The sequence below is a fragment of the Pipra filicauda genome, unplaced genomic scaffold, assembly GCF_003945595.2.
Source record: "Pipra filicauda isolate LSUMZ 115617 unplaced genomic scaffold, ASM394559v2 scaffold126_size2276778_pilon, whole genome shotgun sequence".
Classification (NCBI taxonomy): domain Eukaryota; kingdom Metazoa; phylum Chordata; class Aves; order Passeriformes; family Pipridae; genus Pipra; species Pipra filicauda.
Window position 1 is genome coordinate 1,634,238 of NW_024103729.1, and position 20,722 is coordinate 1,654,959.

General features: G+C 42.7%; 1 protein-coding gene and 1 long non-coding RNA gene across 2 annotated transcripts in view; one reads left to right on the top strand and one right to left on the bottom strand.

The window, feature by feature from the left end:
- On the bottom strand, positions 1–19,428 carry LOC113997681. Its single transcript, XR_003544181.2, has 6 exons — positions 19,281–19,428; positions 17,444–17,617; positions 15,841–15,969; positions 8,755–8,848; positions 5,551–5,703; positions 1–1,136 (listed from the first exon to the last, which is right to left on the bottom strand). It is a non-coding gene; the product is annotated as an uncharacterized LOC113997681 (long non-coding RNA).
- PCOLCE2 (procollagen C-endopeptidase enhancer 2) overlaps positions 16,990–20,722 on the top strand; it is a 22,347-nt gene continuing 18,614 nt past the window's right edge. The window contains exons 1-2 of the mRNA XM_027739706.2: positions 16,990–17,189; positions 18,077–18,185. Coding sequence (XP_027595507.2) covers positions 17,089–17,189; positions 18,077–18,185 — 210 coding nt within the window. The 5' untranslated portion in view covers positions 16,990–17,088. The remainder of the gene's footprint in view (positions 17,190–18,076; positions 18,186–20,722) is intronic.

Consider the following 20,722-nt stretch of genomic DNA (forward strand, 5'->3'; position numbering starts at 1 on the left):
TTTAAAAGATTTGTTGATTTTGACTTTGCTGGCAGACTTGTTGCACAGGTTTGCACAAAGCAAATAAACTAGTGGACTTACAAATATTACAAAGTGTAGTAATCACTGTGTTCTCTTCTCAAAGTCACAGTGATTTTCTCCAAGCAGAGTTACTGAAGACCCACAGTGAATCTGGCCCTCTTCCCTTTACAGCAGCTGTGGCTTGGAGTGAGTCCTCTGTGGAAAGTACTAGATGTTCATCTAGTATCAAAAACAGCTTATTGCTACTTTTAAGTAACCCCAAAGAGTGTTACTCATTAGCCAAATATACACATATAGCTAAGAAATATTTATGATTTTCAGGCTCTGGAAGTGTCATGATTTCTAGCTTCAGTGTCATGGCAGAACTGCCAGATATGTCCCAGTCATGAACGACTTCCAGCTTATTACTCAATAATCTTTGTTTTAAAAGCCATTTCAGTCTCTCAATAGCTCATGAATGAAACAGTCTGCAACAAACAGGCTGGTCAATGAATTCTCTAAGGTGTCAACTTCCCATGTGCACCATAATAGGTCAGCAGTAGTGAGGTTCCCTTCACAAGTAATTCCTGAGCTAAATTCACAGACAAGCACCAGACTTAATTCTCTTCCCTTGGCATTTTGCCTGGAAGGCTCAAACAGGCTGGAGAATAATACTGACTTGTAAAAAGCTCTTTTACCCTACTATTCCTTCATCACATCCCTCCAGTGCCGGCACAGAGGATGCAGCAGGAACGCAGTGTGGCACAGGACAACGCAGTGTGGCACAGGACGTCTCTACGCTGCTCTAGTCCATACGTGGCACAGAGCCATCTGATCCCACCACAGCTGCCCCCATGCATGAGTCAAAGCAGCCTGAGAACCAGGCAGTTCCAGCCCTGCCTGCCTGCTGTGCCAAGTGAACCTTGGAATAAAGAGATTCAGGCCTGCTGTTCAGAGGAAGGTTCTGCAACGTTAGTCTGTGCCCAGCAGACCCATGAAGGACACTGAGGTCAACCAGCAGGAGTTTCCTAGACGAGGTTTGGTCTTACTCAGCTTTAAGAAAACCCCCAATCTTTAACTCAGCCGCCAGTGCTCTGCAGCCTCAGAGTTTGATTGCATCCTCAAATTTCACCAGCCTGAAATGAACAAAAAATGATAAAATAAATTATTCACATCTATTGAAAAATACCAGGTAATTCAGCCTTTTTTACCCTGCCCCAGGCAATGCACACAGCTGTGCGAAGGTGGGGCGCGGTGCCGGCAGCGCAGTGTCCGTGTCCAGCCCTGCCTGGCCGCAGCGGGGTTTGGGAGCCGCCAGGAGGAGCGCTCAGACCGCTCCCGCTGCCGGGGTGTCCCTCGGCCAGCCCGGGGAGCAGCGGGATGGCTCCAGCACGGACACAGTTTTTCCGTGGTAGCCGTCCCCTGTATTCCTCATCTGCGGCGCACAGAGGGGAGCACAGGAGTCCCCGCCCTGCCTGCCCTGGGTGCTGCACAGCTGGTGGCAGCGCTGCCCTTTGTGTCTCCCCTTCGCTGGGCACCTCTGCTGCCTCCGGGGCTTATTTGGAAGGGATGCCCCATCCATGTAACACTCTCAGGGAAAAGCTGGCACAGAGAGCCTGACCGTCTGGCAAAAATAATGCCTTAGAGGCAGCTGCTTGCTGATATAATCCCATATGAAAAGAAAAACTGTTTTGAAGGGGATGACGCTGCCTTCTTAGGCATTCCTGGAATATAAACTGAGCATGAGTCAGTCAGAGTGAGAGTATGCATCTTGTCATGTTGACAAAGAAACAAACCAGGCAATAAATAAAAAAAAAATCTGAAAGTATCCTCTTATGCAGGATTTCACCCTCCAGTACCTGGAAGGCTGCAAAGTTGAGCAAAGTCATCCATTCAGAAATGGCTGCTTCCTGGCCTAGAACATTCTGAGAGGATCTCTCAGGACAAATTCAGGGCAAGTGAGAGGGACCAGCCCTGATAAAGCCTGAGTCAACCATGAAGCACACATCTGGCTGGCACGATGCCATGTCCATCCTGCCACAGCTGACCTGTTGCCTACTGGATGTGAATGACTTTTTTAATCTGCCAGTTTTCAGATCTGTGTTCATACAGCCTACCTACCACATTCCCAGCTAGCATCAGACAATGCACATAAATTTCATGCTACAGTTTTCAACACCTAAAGCATTAAAAAGTACTTTCTGAAACATTGCAGTCCTCCTTTTGGGTCTAACATTGCAATGTTAATTGAAGTATTATAACAGTGCTATTATTCAGTCTCTGCTTGCTAGTTTACAGCAGGAGTTGTTGGACTAGCTCTGCTGCTTGTAAAGCAGAGCTGACACTCATCCTTCCTGCTCAGACACCAGCTCTTGGCTTGCCATGACCTTCGAGCTCTCCTGTAGAGCTCCGATTCATTTTGGCCAGTGACACTTCACTCCCCACCTGCAGCCCAAGATCACACAGCACCTCTGAGACAGCCATGCTTTACTGTCCACTGCTCAGCCTTCAAATAAGCCTGTTCTGGGTGCAGGCACAGTCCAGAGCTGCCCTGAGGCTGTCAGATGATCTCCACAGCCCTTGTAGAAGCTGGGATATGAATGAGCCTGGTCCACTCCTTTCTCATTTAACACCGACATATGGGAAAATGTTTCACAGTGTGAGTTCCTGTGCAAGCTGCCAGTGACCCCTACATCTTGTGCTGGCACAACCTGTGCAAGTCAGCAGCCTCACTGCATGGATGCAGATCTAGCATCTCATCAAAGTGTTTCCAAATCTCTTTACTATGCTATTTTCTTCCTTTCATTTATTTCTTCACTTTTTCTGACCCAACTTCACTCTCTTATCCTCTTCTCTTTACAAATTTGAAGCCTGAAGCCATATTTATTCAGATCAGAGTCCTTCAGTGCAAGCTGAGCACTGTCAACTGCCTGGAATGTGGGTGGAAGCTGTCTTAGAGAAACCAAGGTGGAGGAGACAGTGAGACTGTCCTTGCTGTATTCAGGGCACTGCTCACTGTGTCAGTGCCACACCAGTACCCTGACTGAGCCTTGTTTAACACTGTGTAGCCACAGCTACTGCTGTCACACAGGCAGGACAAACAACTGACTTCCCAACTACTTTCGGTAGTCTTCTCTTTCTGTCTTACACCACTGGTTGTGTTAGCACTAAAGAAGAGTAAATAAATAATTCTATGTCCCACCTGAGAAGTGGTCAAAATGCAATCATGCTTGTACATTCCATTAAATGGAGTAATAACATAATTTATTCTGACATACTGTTGAAAACGGAATGCATTTATTTCCTCACACAGTCCAGCTATAGGTAAAGCTTTTCCGGATATTTCAGACCCAATATATAAACTAACTCTACACACAAGCTATCTAGATACAAAATATCCTTGAGGGTGAAATTCTACACTCTGAAGAATTTGCTTTGGCAATAGCAAGATTTACTATTTTCCTCGTCAGATTTTGTTCTCAGGACATTGGTCATCATTTCTTTGTAGACAGATTTTGCAGATCGCAACATGACTGATCAACTTGCAAATCCAATCAATGAGAACCCGGGGGTCTCACTATATTTTCTGATAACTGCTGGGATTACTCTCAGCTAAGAGTGTAAGAACTGTTCTGCAGTACGAGCCACATCTTTTATGCTCAGTGTCAAACATAATAGGCTTCTAATAATAGAACCACCACAGTCTGTCCGGCTATTCCAGTCCTGGATCTGCCACAGGAAGCATCTCATGAGGTCATAGCTAATACAGTAAACAGTGACCCTTGTTAGTGACATGGTAAGAACAGAAAGGCTTCAAGTGTTGGGGAGGTTTCTCATCTACAGCACTCTTCTAAAGGATTTAGCAGGGCGAGTATATTTACGGTTCCTCTTACACAAATTATCACAGTATGCACAGAACTCTGGGGTTTTATACAGCTCGTTATAAGTAGGAAGAACAACCATCTACAGGGTATGCTGATGCTAAATCTCTAATTTCAGACCTCACTTTTAATTGTGTATTGAAAGATTTTTATTTTATGATGGGAACATAGTAGAAGAAATAGAAATGTAATAGGGAAATAAAACTTTCCCCACATTATCCCTTAATTCAAAGAATTTTCTCGAAAATTCTCTCTTTCCCTTAAATTACTTCCATGAAGAGATCAACTGGCAGAAGTATCAGTTGCTTTGTGACTAGCTGTTAAAAAAATAAAATAAAATAGTTTTAATCTGTTTCTCAGCTTTGATTGCTGGGGGTAGTAATTCTCTGGTCCAGCTGGCATTACAGTGCCATGTTCTCACTGATGCTCAGTTGAATAGTTATCTTAAGCTTACAGAGAATCTGTGTGACACTACAGACTTAACGGGATGAAAAAAAAAAAGATGCAGAATTGCCAGGCTTCATGGAACTCTGAGCTACATGCAAAACCTTCATCCCTCCATATCCTGCTGCTGCACAGCCACAGCAGCAAAGCTGGACAGAGTTAGGAAGTCATGGTTTGAAACCCCAAATCAGAAACCCAAAGACAAGCAGCTACAAATTAAGCTCTGCAGAACTGCAGAGGTTTTACATCTGCACCACCTGCACATCAGAGACCTGGGCCAGGAGAGCAGCTTGTTTCCTGTGGGCACTTGGTCAGTGACAGCCAGGGGGAAGGACACCTCAACCTCAGCTGAGCAGCAGCTCACTGCACTCATTTCCCAAGCCCAGGGGCCTTCATCCCATTAGCCCAAAGTCTGCTTCCTGGGCTGGGCTGGGCTTCGTGGAAGGTGCTGTGGTGAACACAGCAGAGCAGTGAGTGGAACAGAGAAATGCTGCTTCCTCCAAAAGTACATGCATCCACAATGCTTCCTCGTGGTGTTTCTGTACACATTTTAATGCCTGCACTTACCTTTGTCCACATTCCAAACTGCAAATGTAAAATACACTATATTCAGAACACATGTATACAGTTATGCCTCCATTTCTTCCCTGTAGCACTGGGTAACTTGTGTGCCCCTGCCTCAAGGAATTGAGTAAGGGAGTGGAGAGGCACTGGAGCATATTTGAAAGACATCAGTTAGAGTCATGTACTGGTTTCACTCTGAATTTCAACAGGAATGTGGTGTTAGCATCTAGCTTTATGACCACTGCCATTGCCTCAGTCTCTGACAGAATTTGATTTCTGCCTAAAGAAAAAGGCCTGAAATGGTGACCTGCCCCCACACAGAAAAGATGCCAGCAGATTCAGTAATTCTGCTGTAATTTTAATTTGCTGTAATAATCTAAGTTTTGTTCATTTTTACCTCAAAATCTGGACAGACATATTGCTATACTCTGCAAGCTGTTTTTCCTGGTTGATATATTTCCACCACGCAGATCCTTTTGCCTAAATCTCAATAAAGATTCTGCAACAATTTGTACTTGCTCACTTGCTATATCAGCTACATATGCTAGGTTTAGTGCAGTACCTGCTGCTTGGTCATTCTCCTTCCATCTGCCAGAGCCTACGTAATATTTAATTCCTTAATTTTGAGTATTCATCACAATATCACTCGGTGGATTCTTACCTCTTGCTGACAACTGCTTGTTCTTCCATAGCTTTTACATAAGATGTGTAGATGCAGAAATCTGCTATGTCACTTCCATCTCTGTGTTTCAAGACTGAGACTTCTCTGATTTACAGCAGCTTTCCTTCAAAATTTTCTTTGAAAATCTTTTACCTGAAAATTGTTTTAAAGGTTACAGGTCATTTATTGCTCTGCAGTCAAGAATTTCTTTCCAGATGTCAGACACTACTGTGCTTTAATTATACAGTCCTCTGAAAGGCCTTCTACTATGAAATTTTCTTTGTTGTCTGAAAGTCATTTTATTGGCAAAACATATGACTAACAAAAGGGATATGACTCTATGCTTACTGTATTATGAATTATTACACTGTGTACAGCTGAGCTTTAAAAACAATTTTCAGACAGCTCTGATTTTGGTGACTAAAGCTTTAAACCGCTTAGGTTTTTTTACTCCTTTATTAAAGCCAGAGGTGGTGAATTTCTAATTTCTGATCCCATTTTTTGTCAGCTCAGGCCTGAGCATCTGTAGGTCAGACATATGTCCTGGAACTATCTGTGCCTTTTTGAGTTCTCCGATGGAAACTCATACGAACTGTAAGAAAATGTTAGAAAATTGTGATACATTGTCTAATTCACAAATTGAGAAAAAGTGAGAGCAGTTCTTCTCAGCCTGCACAGAGCTTAAATCTTGACCCCTTCTGCCTTAGCCCTGAAGGAGAATTTTTTGCCTGAAACATTGTCTGTCTTTTTAGTTGGTCCAGTGAAAACTCGTTTGTGCCTCAGAACCGTGCCTTGCATGATGCCTTTATGAAGCACCCTGTGAAAACATCCCTGCTGGAGCTCCATACAGCAGGGACTGTTCCACTGGCAGGGCTCAAGAGTTCTTTATTCCTGTCAGACACAAACCATTATAGAGCAGCATTCTCCAAGAGACAGATCTGCTTGTGGGACATATAAATACTGGTTTTCCTTCTATTGATGTCCATAGGAACAAGGATGGAGGTATGATATTATGAGATACTAAGTTCTTAAAATATGTTCTCAATGATTTCTATATTAAGAGCTGTTTTGCTTTGGAGGATGAAAGGTCTGTTCACTCAATATGAGGAACAAGGTCTGTCTCAGAAATGTGGAAGAACATCTATTCATCCAAAAGCTTAGCTATTTCAGGAATAATCTGTAAATTATTTTAAGAGTTTGTTTAAACCGTTGTTAACTATACCTGGCAGATTTCTGGCAAATGCATTATTGTTTCTCTAGACTTCTTCATTCCTTCAAGGAAACTTTTTGGGAGACAGGACTTGTCACTTCTCCTGTTGACACTGTTCTACTCTGTATAAATAATTACACATTCACTGGGACTGGGACTAACACCTCCACCCTCCCCAGGAGGGTTACTGAGCCATCAGACTAGAGCATTGTTTTTTCTCTCACCAGCTGGCTCCATGAATATGTAAATATATTTTACAAAGTGGGACTGTTCCAGTTGAAGGGGCTGGTGGTCAGGTCGCTGCTGTGAGGCAGAAACCTAACCTGAATTTGCAGAGGAGAGGAGAATTCCTCTCAAACACAGGTAGGAGTTATTTTGTGAGGTATGCACTGACTTCTTCAGGAGCACTGATGTGATCCTCACTTTCTCAGTGGGGTTTACACATCAATTTGTATCATTGTTTTGACAATCACTTCCATAAAAATACATTTTTATCATTAAATTGAATAATTTGCACCAAATGAAACAGAGTTTGAAAACTTAATTTCATTTAGAAATATGAAAAAATCATATTCAGCTCTTGAGTGCTGAGATTTTCGGTTTTGTCCAAGTGTTCAGCCAATTAGTAGCCCAAACTAACTTAGAAAGTCTTCCCAAATAATATCTTGTTTACCAGTATGGATTCCACAAATTCTATACCTTTTATCTTAGTCTAATCAAAGTTCAAGTAGGTGACTTTTGCTTTCTGCTTTGAAAACTGTGAAATGTGCCTATTGTCATAGAGTGAAGGGCTTCTGGGAAAGGCAGAGTAACTTGGGAATTCACAACCTGGAAAAACTTCATTTTCCTCCACTGAAAAACATTCAGCTTAACAAACAGACTTACATTTCAAGGGTAATTCAAACAGCAAACTAAACCAAAACTAGAATTAGGAGTGGAACAGACTGCTAAACTATCCAAAATTGAATGGCAGATTTAACCTCTCATTCTCATATTAATGCGAAGTAGCTGAAGAATTCTGAAATGGAGTCAAATTGTCCATCTTTGAACACTAAGAGGATGTAGTAAAATCAAAGGTCCTGTTGTGTTTGGATCAGACCTCTGATAATCTTTTATAGTTATAACCTTTTGGTTCTAAGTCCTGCATTAGAGCTTGGCTGGGAATCTATATAGGAGTCTTCTTCTACAATACAGAAAATGTAAAAGTAACATTACAGGTATAAATTAACACATTAACAATCCAGGGCAGGTCAGAGACACAGCACACTGAGTTTAGTATTTACTTAGTTTAATTAAATGTATTTGATTTCACTTACAGTTAAAGCAGATAATTGAATAACAGTACTTAAGAGGAGACTCTGGGGTTAATAATCATTAAGGAATCCACAGTAGCACACTTCCACCAAGTAGCACCTTGGTAAAAACTGCAACCATGAGAGGGGTGATAACCAAGAGACAGGTCAGCAAACTTTTGAGGTGCATTTGGGGTGGTGTCAAGGCAGAGAGAAGTGTCAGTAGTGTTTAAGAGCCTAAGAACCCAGAGCTTTGAAAACTTAGCTGAAAGCTGAATACAGAGATGTTGTACTGGATAGACAGTATAATAATCATGATCTACTGGCTGTACTTATAACTCAGGCTCCATATAAATCAGTTCCTCTCATTCCCTTTCAGGAATCTATATACCTAGCATCACGTATCTACATCTGCACCTCTTTACAGCAAAGAATTCCTTACTGTTTGACACTGTGCAGGATAATTATTATCAGTGCACTGCAGTACATCTGGAAAGATGAAGGAATGCTGGCTCAGCATACCTCAGGCAAAGCACTGCACCTCTTAAAGAATGAAAGCATACATAAAACAGGAGCACAAGAGCTGCATCAGTCTTTCATGCCTGAAAGCCAGGCATAATTGCTTTGAAGTGGAAGGAGTTACAGCACTGCAGCTCTCCAACTGCATAACAGGTAACAACAGGAATTTAAATAAATACTTACCAATCCTTGCAAATTCTTTGATTCCTTATTCAGAGATGCTACCCATCCACCAGAAAATGTTATGTGGTAGAGGCAGGCATTCCTCTGTCCTTTCCTGCCGGGATTAAAATGAAACTTGACTGTTATCTCAAGAATGAGCCCAAAGACCAGACTTAGATTCTGGAAAAACTTTTCTCCTCTCAAAGTACCCTTTTAATAAGTGAGTTGAAGGATTTAAACATAAAGACTCATTCAAAACAGTTGCCTGTGCTCAACTGTCTACGTCCAAACTGAAGTCAAGTATAGTTTAGGAACTGAAATTAAATTACAGTATTACTTACTCAGTCTGGCCTTTATTTTGTTTGGGGGATATGTGAAATTTTCTCAGAGACTGTTAAAACAAAAATAGTCTGAGGCTCTTGAAAGGACTAAACCAAGTAACTCCTGGAATACAAAAAGGATAAAGTGCTACTTAATTCTGGTCTTGCACTTTTGATTCCTTAAGTACTAAAGGACTGCTGCTGAGTTAGAACTGCATATTGTGCAACAGTTTTCATATAACACTAAAAACACTGAAGCATTCTTATACCAAGTATATATCTAATTTAAATCTATAATGCTATTTCTCTAATGCTTTTCCAGTGTTTAAGTTACTTTTGTGATACAGTTTGTAACCAAAACTGCTACTATCTTGAAGTCTCTCGTCTTGGCTCCTAAAATTTCCATGTAAGTTCCATCAATTTTTTTATAACTTTTCTCCTTAATTCTGTAGCATTTTAATGACCTACAATATTTTGCCCACAGCAAGAATACCATGCTGAGCCTGATATTGACAATGACATTTCTTTACACATTAAATAACGATGACTCTGTGAAAACCATTACCCAGCAACATAATAGATCACAGATGTGTTTAAAAAACATAGTATTAGGCTGGACTCTGAATTCTGGCCCAGAATGCATGTGTGCATCTCCCAGGGCAGTAATTCAGCACTTAGAAAAAGTAAACTCACCATTGTAATGCACATGGCAGATAGCTGAGTTCCAGCCACCAGTGAAATAATCTGGCCCCAGTTTTGCATTCCATGACCCCTGTGCTCTGATGGGAAGGAGGCCATAGGGACTGACTGTAATTCCTGTAGTCAGAACTGCCCAGCCCTGGTACAATTTATTGTTGTACAGGAACAGCAGTGATGCAACACCCACCTTCTTGCCAGGGACCCTACGCTGAATAAAGACAACTGAGGGCACAGCACAAACAACAAGGGGAATCCTTGTCTGTACCAGCAACATGATGCTGTACCTGGCAGAGAATGACTGTATCAACATACTCCCTCACAATTACTTCAGCTTTCTTCACTTGACCTAATCTGCCTGTTGAGGAAAGGATATTTTCCCTGTCCTGAATTTCCACCTTTGAGGAAGGAAGTCCTCCAGATGTGGGCTCCCCCAGTCTGTCTTTCAGACATAGATGTGGAGCTGCTAAGTCAAGTGAGGGGCTCCTTTTCAAGTCAGGAAAACCAGTGCAAGAATGATCACAGCTGATGGAAATTTCTTTGTATTCCCCCATCTCTTGTTGCACAGGCTGTCATATCATTTGCACATTTTGTAAAGAGTTTTTTCCTCATCGTCCCTTTTCTGGTAATTTGGAAGTGGAGAGAGAGTTTTCTTACCAGGAAAAGTAGGAAAACAGTATGTTTGTTGGCTGAACTAAAATTGCTCATAACACTTTTCTTCCTAAGAGCATTTGCAATAAATAAATTAGATCAAATTGTTCCCCCTTTCATGTATAGCCTTATAAATAATAGTAGAGGGAAATTCAGGAAAAGCAGTGAGAGCATTGGCAGGAAGCAGTTTCTCACAGGGCTTAATTCTGATTTCAGATCTGTGTTGCCAGTAACAGCAAACTAATTACATGTGAAACTACACCGTGAGTCTTGGGTCCCAGGTATCAGCTGTGCAATAGCAGTGTGACAGCCTCTCCCTGCACAGGCTGCTGAGAGCATTCACATGTGCCTCTGCCTCACACCTCCAGTGTCACCTGCAGCCAGCTCGAGGGGAAGGTGGCTGTGACCATCACCAGGCTGTTGACAACACCCAGTGTGTGAGGGAACACAGCAATGGCTCCACATCTCACTCTCTGCATTCAGGTCAGAGCTAACACTCTCTGGTGGAGGTGGTGCTTTTGGAGGGGAGAGGACGATGTTGTGCAGTAAATTGTTTGAAATATAGCTCTTTTCATTTCTCAGTCTACAAACCAGACTCTGATCTAAGTCTTCAGAAAGTCTTATACAGACATGAGTGAGTCTTGTCATTAAATGAGAACAATGGATCCAAGGATGATTATTTATATATATCCCTCATAAAAGTAATTCTATTTTGTATCCAGAAAAAGAAAGCCTATTTTTTCCATTTTAGAGACATTTTAGTGTCATTTATCATATCCATTTTAGTAATACAATTTTGTAGCTTCCCTCTTATTTCCTTCCCCAAGCACAAGCACAATTAAAGGTCTCATGTTTCTTTCCTGCATCCACCAAAGCAACAGGAATCTGCTTTGTAATTTTCTTTCATAATATTATCTACTTGAATACTTGCTGACTTAGATTACATCGAGCCTGGGATAATGACTGACTAGGCAGCTGATCTGTCTTTGCTTTTACAGCTCTCTAGGTAAGAACAGCATTTCCTGACCCTTGATGATGCCCTGCCCTGTGCCAGGGCTCAGAAGTTGTCCTGCACAGACTGAGGTGCTTTGCTCCTCTCTGTGCTGCTGGAAGACAAGGGGACTGCCTAATTCACAGGCACCTGCAGGCAACTCAGGGCTTCTGCCTCTTAAGTTTTATGGCCTTCTACTCCATGGTTTATGCTCCTGTTCCTTTTACATTCCTTGGACTGATGTGTTTAAAATGCACTATTAGGGACATTGCTCTTGCTTAAAAATATTCTTTTTAGAACATATTTATTTGATCAGCACTTCAGCCATTTCTACACCTTCTGTGTGATACTGTCATTGTGCCTGCTCCTGGTTAATGGACCCTGGCATGCTTCATTGGAAGTGTTGAAACAATCCTCTAGGAGTCTTGTACGATGATGAAGTATCTTTTCACAACATTATAAATGTTTTAAGGATCCTGCTTGATATCAGGCACTCTGGTTAAGAATTATTATATCCCTTTGGTTACAGGAATATTTGCAATTTAGCAGTAGTTGTCCAATTTATAATTTTTATATTATGATGAAAACCAATCCAACTAACGATAAATTCAGCACCATTGTCCATAATATTTTCTTATGCTGGCAAATAAGCAACTGACCTTGAACAATAGAGGGTAAAACATTTGGAAAAAAAAAAAGGAATTATTGGATACCAGCTTATATTCCTATAAACAGAAGAGACAAGTAGAAACTCATGTCAGAATTGCCCAAACTGACAAATAGAAGGACCAGAAGGTAATTTAGAAAAGCCATACTGAAAAACTGTACTGCTTTTATGATTAATGCATCACTTCTGGTCTCACTGCTAAATGATAATATGAAATATGAAATTTTGCAACTGTATTAAATATGTTATTACTTGAGGTAAAACCAGAAAAGAGACAAAAATGTTAATTAGAGAATGTAAGCTTAGTTCCTAATAAGTTCCTTAATTCCTAAGGTGTGGGAATACTGTCAATACTACATTTGCCCTTGGTATCTCAGTATCAAAATAAACCAGGGGAGGGGAGGTCTATGATTCATCACAGCTATTTTTTATATAAAGCCAGAAACCACATTGTCATTTGATAAATGAGCCGAGAGTGAAGCTTGAAACACAAAAAGAGAGAAGAGTGGGAATTCAAGCCTGGGGAAGGGTGGAGGCTCTGCAAGTTTTCCAGTGAAAACTCTTGTGTGGGTTTTTATTTCTATAAAGTAGCAGATTCAATTAAAGGCATGACATGGATAAATCCTTGGCTTGCAGACCAAAGAAAATTTGGGATTCCTAGGAACTGGGTGGGTACATCAGTTTGTAAGAGTCATTTTAGGTGCTAGGATTATCAAGAAAATAGGGATACATCCTCTCTATTGCATGTTGTTCAATGCTATTCTGAAAAGGCACAACTTGTAATTCCAGGAAATACCACAGTTCTTTTGGAAGTGAAAATATCAAGATTTTGGCACTTAAGACTGCATTGAGAGATTGGGGTTGTTAGCCTGGAGAAGAGAAGGCTCCAGGGTGACCTCATTGTGGCCTTTCAATAATTAAAGGGGACTTAGAAGAAAGATGGGGAAAAACTTTTTAATAGGGCCTATAGCAATAGGGTAATGGTTTTAAACTAAAAGAGTGTAAACTCAGACAAGATATAAGGAAGAAATTTTTTATTATGAGGGTGGCAACACACTGGAACAGGTTGCCCAGAGAGGTGGTGGATCCCCCATCTCTGGCAACATTCAAGGTTGGGTTGGATGGGGCTCTGAGCAACCTGGTCTAGTACCTGCTCAGTGCAGGGGTGTTGGACTAGATGACCTTTAAAGGTCCCTGCCAACCCAAACAACTCTATGATTCTGTGATTCAAATGAAATAAAGAGCTGTTGTTGATAGCATTTACATAAATTTAAATTCAAATAATTTCACAACATCAGCTGAACAGGACTTGTGCAGAAACACTAAGAGAGCACTGAGAGGTCTTTTGCCATGGTACAAGGTATTTTGTACAGATGACTTTCCACAGAGAAAAAGAAGATTTGGTGAGAAGCCTGAAAGCTGGAGCATAAACTAAGATTTTAGGGAGGGGGTTTCTTTTCAGTCAGATCATCAGGCCACTTTTGGTGCTGCACAGCAACATCATTATTAAATTTGTCACAGGCAAGATGGCAGGGATGCATGGAGGGACACGTGGTTTGCACCAACATTTACACAGTCTTTTCAAAGAACATCTCGGGGCCAATCTGTCACACAGGGCTACATTTCAGGAAGAGGTCTCCTCGTTCCACTTCAGCAGTTGTCTCATTTTCAGGCAGACAAGGTCACACTTGCCAGACATTCATTAGGAAATTTGTCCCTTGTTAGCTTTGTGTACCAGATATCTTTCTTCAGTGACTGACAGGGAGAAGCACTCATCCCTGATCACCAGCATCACTGGCTGAGCCCAGGACAGCTGGCAGCAGCTGATGGGAGAAGAGGGTTCACTCAGGCTGCACATTTCTGCCAGACCATTGCAGGAAGCAGTGACACCCTAGGACAGTGGGCATTTCTTATAATTACTATGGCAGTAGCTCTGTAGTTCATAAGTTAAATGCCTGTCACTAAAGATTCATCATTTCAGGCCTGAAGATGCCTCCCCTCAGGGACACGTAACAGAAAATAGTTTTTGTTCTACCTTCGAAAAGAAACTGCTGTAAAAAACTTGTGTTGCTAAGTCAGCTGTCAAAAGTTAGACACTTTTCGTCCACATTAATGCAGACACTTTGCTTATGCAACTCCATACTATTTTTGTCACATAACCTATGCATCATTTATACAAGGAATACATACACAAGGCAGCATAATTAAGATTGCATGAGACTGTAAATCTGCCATCTTTTGGTTTTGAACTTAAAACCTTTTTAGCTGAATTTATATGCATTACCTACAAACAATTCCTAACTGTGCATTCCATGGTTTTATCCCAAATAGATAGGGACTCTAACAGATGCTGATTGAGAAGCTCCCTGACTTCAAAAATGAAGTATCATCAGTATATGAAAGGGTTTATTTGATTTGGCTCCCTGCAAGAGTAGAAGACTGGGTTTTGTGAAGAAGAAAGGTCACTCCTGTTCCTGTGTTGCTAACAGATCATAATTTAGCTGAAGATTGATGTCAGTGCTAACACATTTATTTATGGGTAACTACTTGCCGGCCTTTTACTTTCTGTTCCTTCTGCAGCCATCAATGGAAAGAAGCCAAACATCTCTGGGTCAGTTCATGGGTGAATTCTCTCCAGCAACATCACTTACATTTGGTAAATATAATTTAATTTAAATTAGTGCCTTGTTTATAATTTACTATTTGTGGTATTCATAATCTATTTAATAGTGGGACACCAAAGAACACTTGAGCACATTAGATTTAGGGTGCTAAGGGAACACATGTTTAGGGTGTGTTACTGGGTAGGCAGTGCCAGGGAGTGATGCTGCTGTGTTCCCAGTGAGGTGCAGGTGCAGTAGCCTGGCTGCAGGAGCTGTGTACAGGTGGGGGGGCTTTTCCAGCAGCCTGTTCATTGCCTCCATTTGCCCAACAGGCCTGAATTGTCCTGTTGCTGCACAGATCTGTAGATATGCTTGGGTGGCACTGCAGAACCTGGTAATGCATTAACTGTTCAGAAGTTTAAAACTACCTTTACATGAGGTTTAAAAGTCTGCAGCAACCACATGTAAAAGAGTCCTTGAACATGTAATCCATGGGAACTAACACCTTTTATTGGTGGTTTTGCGTGGAGGCTCTTCAGTGGATATAAGGCCTGAAATACTTTCTCCTTTCCAGTGGGTCTTCTCTAGACTAAAAAATGTTGATAGAAAGGAGCAGCAGGGAACACGTGTGTCTGTGGTGTGAGGATTACACAACTCTCTGTCATATACATTGACTTCCAGATCTAACAATTTTTATTAATATTGTATTACCTTCATGACTAAATCCAGTATACCTACTGGTAGTGGTTAAACTTTTAGCTGCTAACCAGCATCATGTTGGTCATGGAGTAAGTAAATGTCTCCTTTGTAGCTTTCTTATTTCCCACTTCTGTGACTTAAAATCAGTTCAAAACACAGCTGCAAACATAATCTCTGCTCTGACCATGTTATGGTCTTCTCTGTTTCCACAGCCCCCTTTTTGTGAATGAGACTCCCTGCCCCAGTGCCTCACCAACCCTTTCCTAGATCCGTCCTTCTCCTTCCTCCGGTCCCACTGAGGGATGTGGGGCTGCCCCTCCTCAGGGCTGCAGGCCAGGCACTCCCACTGTCTGCCAACACTCACGGTCACTCCTACAAAACCTGGGCCTCTCCAAACCCCCTCACATCTCAGCCTCTGCCCTTCTGTTGTCTTCCATTGCCTCTGTGCACACAGGAGCACTGCTGGCACCCCTTACTCACCAGCAGTCTTGCAGGCTGCCGCCAAAGATCTGGGACGTTCCACTAGCAGCTCCACCTTTCCCACAAAAATCCTCTTGGAAATTTAGCAAGCGTGGATCCAGGTTAGTCTACTGCTTCCTTCATCCAGAACTGCAGAAAGGAAAGGTCAGATATTATGTCTACCAAACTGCAGCATCCACTTTCTGTTTAATCCTCAGAGCACCCTCTCTAATCCATAACACTTCTTTGAAGTTGTGGTAGTGGGACCACTCTTCTTTGTATTTTGCAAGAATAGGAATGTTAATAATAAATGAGCTAAAAATAAGGTAATAGGTTTATATTCTGCCTTGTATGCAGAAGAATTTCTGTTTAGTTACTCCAGTCTTTGCTTCAGTTGGCTGTGCCTAAGCACTTTAGTACAGACTTACCACTTTCTCCTGCAAAAAGGTGCACAGGGGAAGTACTTAAAACAATAAGAGGGACAGGCTCTTCTTAAAGCAATCCTCAGAAGATAAATTATTATTTATTGATGTGATAATCTGTATGTCATCGTTCAACAGCACTAAGAATGTGGGGTTTTTAAATGCCACGTTCAATAAGAATATTATGTTCAGTAAGAATACTGACTTAATCTTTCGTTTCTTTTCTCAGTCAAACAACTTTGGCCCAAACCCTACAAACACCCGAGTATTGAGTTCATTACTGTGTGCTCTGCCACAGCCCTTTAAAGAGTATCTTTCACAGCCAGAGCGAAAAGGCTACTAAATGGGTCAAGATCACCCATTGGTAAACAAAACGAAGCATTTCAAGTTTACTTTAGAATTTAAATAAAGAAGAAATTTCAAAGCAGCATTACTATTTTTCAAGCGCTGGCGAAGCCGTGCACGACTGCACAAACGGCAACACTGAGTTCATTCACGGCCGGGACGAGCCCCCGCCCTGTGCCACCTGAGGACAGAGCGGGTGTCGCGGGGGCTGCGGGCTCGGGGCGGGCCGGGGGTCCCTGCGCAAAGTCCGCGGGGCCGGGGGAGCCCCCGGGGCCGAGCCCGCGGCCCTGCCGGCCCCGGGAGGCACCGGGGCGGGGCCGGGCACACCCGGGGCAGGGGAGAGAGGGCGGCCCTGCCCGCGCCCCTGCCCTGCCCCGGGGGCGGGGGGCCGCGGGAGCCTTTGCCTCCTCCCCCGGCCCCGCACTCACACGAGGAGCCCGCGGCGATCGGAGCAGCGGCTCAGCGGCCGCAGCCCTGCCCCAGTCGCCGCCGCCGCCCCGAGATGCCGCCCGCGGCCCCGCGGCCGCCGCTGCCGCCGCTCCTGCTCCTGCTGCTGCCGGTACTGCTGCTGGCGACGGCGCGTCCCGCAGCCCCCCCGCACAGGTACCGCGCCCCCGCCGTCCCCTCCTCCCCGCACAGGTACCGCGCCCCTGCCATCCCTCCCTTTCTCCCTCCGTCCCTCGCAGGAGCAGCGCCCGCCGTGCGTCCTTGGGGTGTTTCCCTGCCCGTGGCTTTTCCCGTGGACCGGGGGCCGCTGCGAGCGCAGCCCCGTGCAGGGTGTGTGTAGCGTGTATAACACAGCGGCATAACACGGTATGGCACCCCCGTATCTAAAGCTCGGCAGGGCACTCGCTCACCCTCGTGTCCTCAGCAGGAACGCTGTGGTTCCACACGGAGGTTTTCCCGGGCTCCTCGTGTGTCCGTGCAGCGTGGCCGGAGCCGGCACCTGAGCTCACCTGAGCTGTGTCCTGAGCACAGACGGGCCGCGGGGATCGTGCACGGGGTGGATTGTGCTACTGGGGTACAGAAAACTACCGGAGAATTACTTGATTAAAACATCGAAATTCCAAGCATAGGAAGGAATGAAAAGTTATTTTTATTACTGTGCTACTTCAACTACTGTTATATGTATTATTATAAAAAGTCGTTACTAATGACTTTTTAATAACTATTTTTTCATTATAACAGCAATTTGCAATGATGTATCACACCTTGCTCTTATGAAGTAAAGAAGGAGGGAAGGATAACAGTCTGTGCAAACCCAGAATTAAGGCCCAAGGAGTTAATTTTTCCTACACTTAAGTTTGAGCGTTAAGTTGCACATTCTGTGTCAACAGTCAAATTATGTAAATAATGAAATATATGTTTAATGTTAGCAATATTTTTAAGTACTTAAATGTTTTTGAGATCGTTCGTGCCTCTTGACTATTATACAAAAAAATAAATGAAATACATTTAAAAATTAAGACTATTTTTCCTATTGTTCTCAGGCCTACATTTACATGTGGAGGAGTTGTATCTGGAGAGTCAGGGTTTATTGGGAGTGAAGGATTTCCTGGAGTCTACCCTCCAAACAGCAAATGTACTTGGAAAATCACAGTAAGAATTTTTAATATCACAAAATCAGAGCTGAAGACAATGAAGAGCTATTTGTTGTTAATGCCAGTGTTTTATATGGGGTAACATATGTGCAGTAATGAGAGCAGCTCAACTATCTAGAGCTTTTTAGGGTTGATGTAACACGATACTAGTGGCTGAAATAGAACGGGCCTTGCCTCATGTCAGAAGCAAATTTTCATTGACTTCCATAGATACACCTCTAATTGTTTTAAATTAACACACTTGCAAGCCAACATCTCCCCTTCCTGTCACTGCGGAAAGCAATAGTGAGTTCTATCGAAGTAGAGGTTTGGGGTGGAGGTAATGAAAAGAAAAGTTTTCTTGACAAGAAGACATAGAAAAAGTTTCTGTCAAATCCAAAAAATTCAGGCAGGTTTGCTCATAGTGTGCTATTAGCAATGTTCTGCCAGCAGGACATCTGGAGTCTGTCATCCAGCAACCTGACAGTAATAGGGAAGTGCTGTTACGTTTATAAATGACCATGTGAAATGAAAGCATGTGGTATGATGGATACTTGATGCTGAAATGAGACTGCAGGGCAGAGACATCATATTCATGGACAACAGATACCATGAAACAACTAGGACTAAACATTCAGTGCTTGATGTCCTTATCCACAGACTCAGAGAAGGGATGTAAGTGAAAGATTACTTTTCCTCACATCTGCACAAATTAAACCATCTGAAACTGCCCACAAAATTTCCTCTCTGTTTTTCAGGCCCAGTTCACTAAGACCTCTTATGATATTCAGGCCTATAGAAAAACATAAGAAAGCATAAAAAAAAAAGTCTGTGTGCTGACAGGCTCACTAAAGACAACTTCACTTCAAAGACTGCATCACAGCCTAGGTGTTGGCAGGAGAATAGGATGTCACAGGATAATTGTTTCCTGCTACTATAGAGATGCTGACGCAAAGCAGGAGACATTGATCTGTTTACAGTGTTCGGTTTAAAATGACTCTCGTGCCAAATGAGTGATGTAAATTGAATCATTTTATCTGAAGGATCCCAGTGAAGTTGCATAGTTGATTTCTGCACCTTTCTGTTGCATTACTGGGGCCAAGTTAGAGGTTACCTTTGATCTGTGACTGACTTCATCCAGAAGAGTATGATGTGAAACACAGGGTATGCTCATAAACCTGCTTCCTGCTGTGGAGGGGCTGAGGTGACAGCAATTAGCGTGGCCCACCTTACAGTCTGAAGAGCAGATGCAAATTGCATTTTGAATCATACACACGTGCCTTAAATGAAAGGGAAAAAATGTCCAAAGTTAGTTTACCCATATGACTCGATATTAGACCTTCAAAAGTCCAAAACTGATTCTGGAGGGAAATAATAATTTTGTTCATAACAGCATAAAGATTTTACCATTCAAAAACTTAGATTACAAATGGAGGCAGCACTGAAGAAGCAATTACTGAAGCACACCATGGATCTGCCCTTTATATTCCGGGGGTAGAGGGAGAAGAGAACAAATGATTGTACTTAAAAAGTCCATGCAGAGTGGCTTTGTTGCAGACTTCATGTGGCTGTTGTAAACAAGGTGCCAGCATCCAGGTTAGCCTGGGCATGGTGAGGAGCATTACTACAAAGCTGTAGCAGAGCTATGTCTGCACTTGAGCTTTCTTGGGGCATCTGGCATTTCATGATCATCCTGATCCCAGTTTTCTGCTGTGCTGCCATTTACTCCCACTCTTTGACTTGCTTACATTTCCTCTGTAACTCGTCCAAAGCCAGAGAAGGGCTGCACACCTGTAGTAGTCCAGGCTTGCTTGTGCCTTCACCTCATTTAACCCCTGTTAGACAATATCGTGCACTAAGCCAAGGCTGATTTCTTCCCCCATCAACTGTGTAGAACACCCTGTCTTCTAGTGTACAGGAAGGATGTAGGGAAAGCAAGGACTACAAAACTTGCAAGATTAAGCCTGTACCCTCTTTAAAAAGAGGATGGTTTATCAAACTGAGGGAAAGTGTTACAGTCGAGGGTCTGCTTAGCCTGAATTTAAACAACAAAATCCTTTCAGCAAATACTGCTGAGGCTCAGAATAGCTTGCAATAGCACCCAAGTAAGAGAGCCAGTTATACTGCCATGAAGAAATACTCTCTAGTTACTGTTAGGCTTCCACATTTAGCATCGTCTCAGAAAGTGACTGAGACTTTTTGCCTGTCCGTTTTAGCCAAGGGCTGTGAACACCCTCCTGAAATGCAGGATCTGACAAGTCTGCAAGGCTGAAAGAGACGTTGATTCACTTTGCATCTGGGTCACAAGAAGCATTAAGCTGTTGTTTTCTCAACTACAGGATCTCATCAGCTGCAGAAGAAATGCACAGAGGCAGAATGACAGCTAATTCATTCTTTAGAAGAAAATAGGTGTAGAAAATGTTATGAGTAATATAGATAAAGCAATGTAGCATTCAGGTATCAGCTGAAATCTTTCCAACTGGTTTGCTAAAGCTAGAAGAGTCTCTCTAGCTCAATTATGGTTCTGTTATTTCAAGAGACTGGGACTTTTTCAGC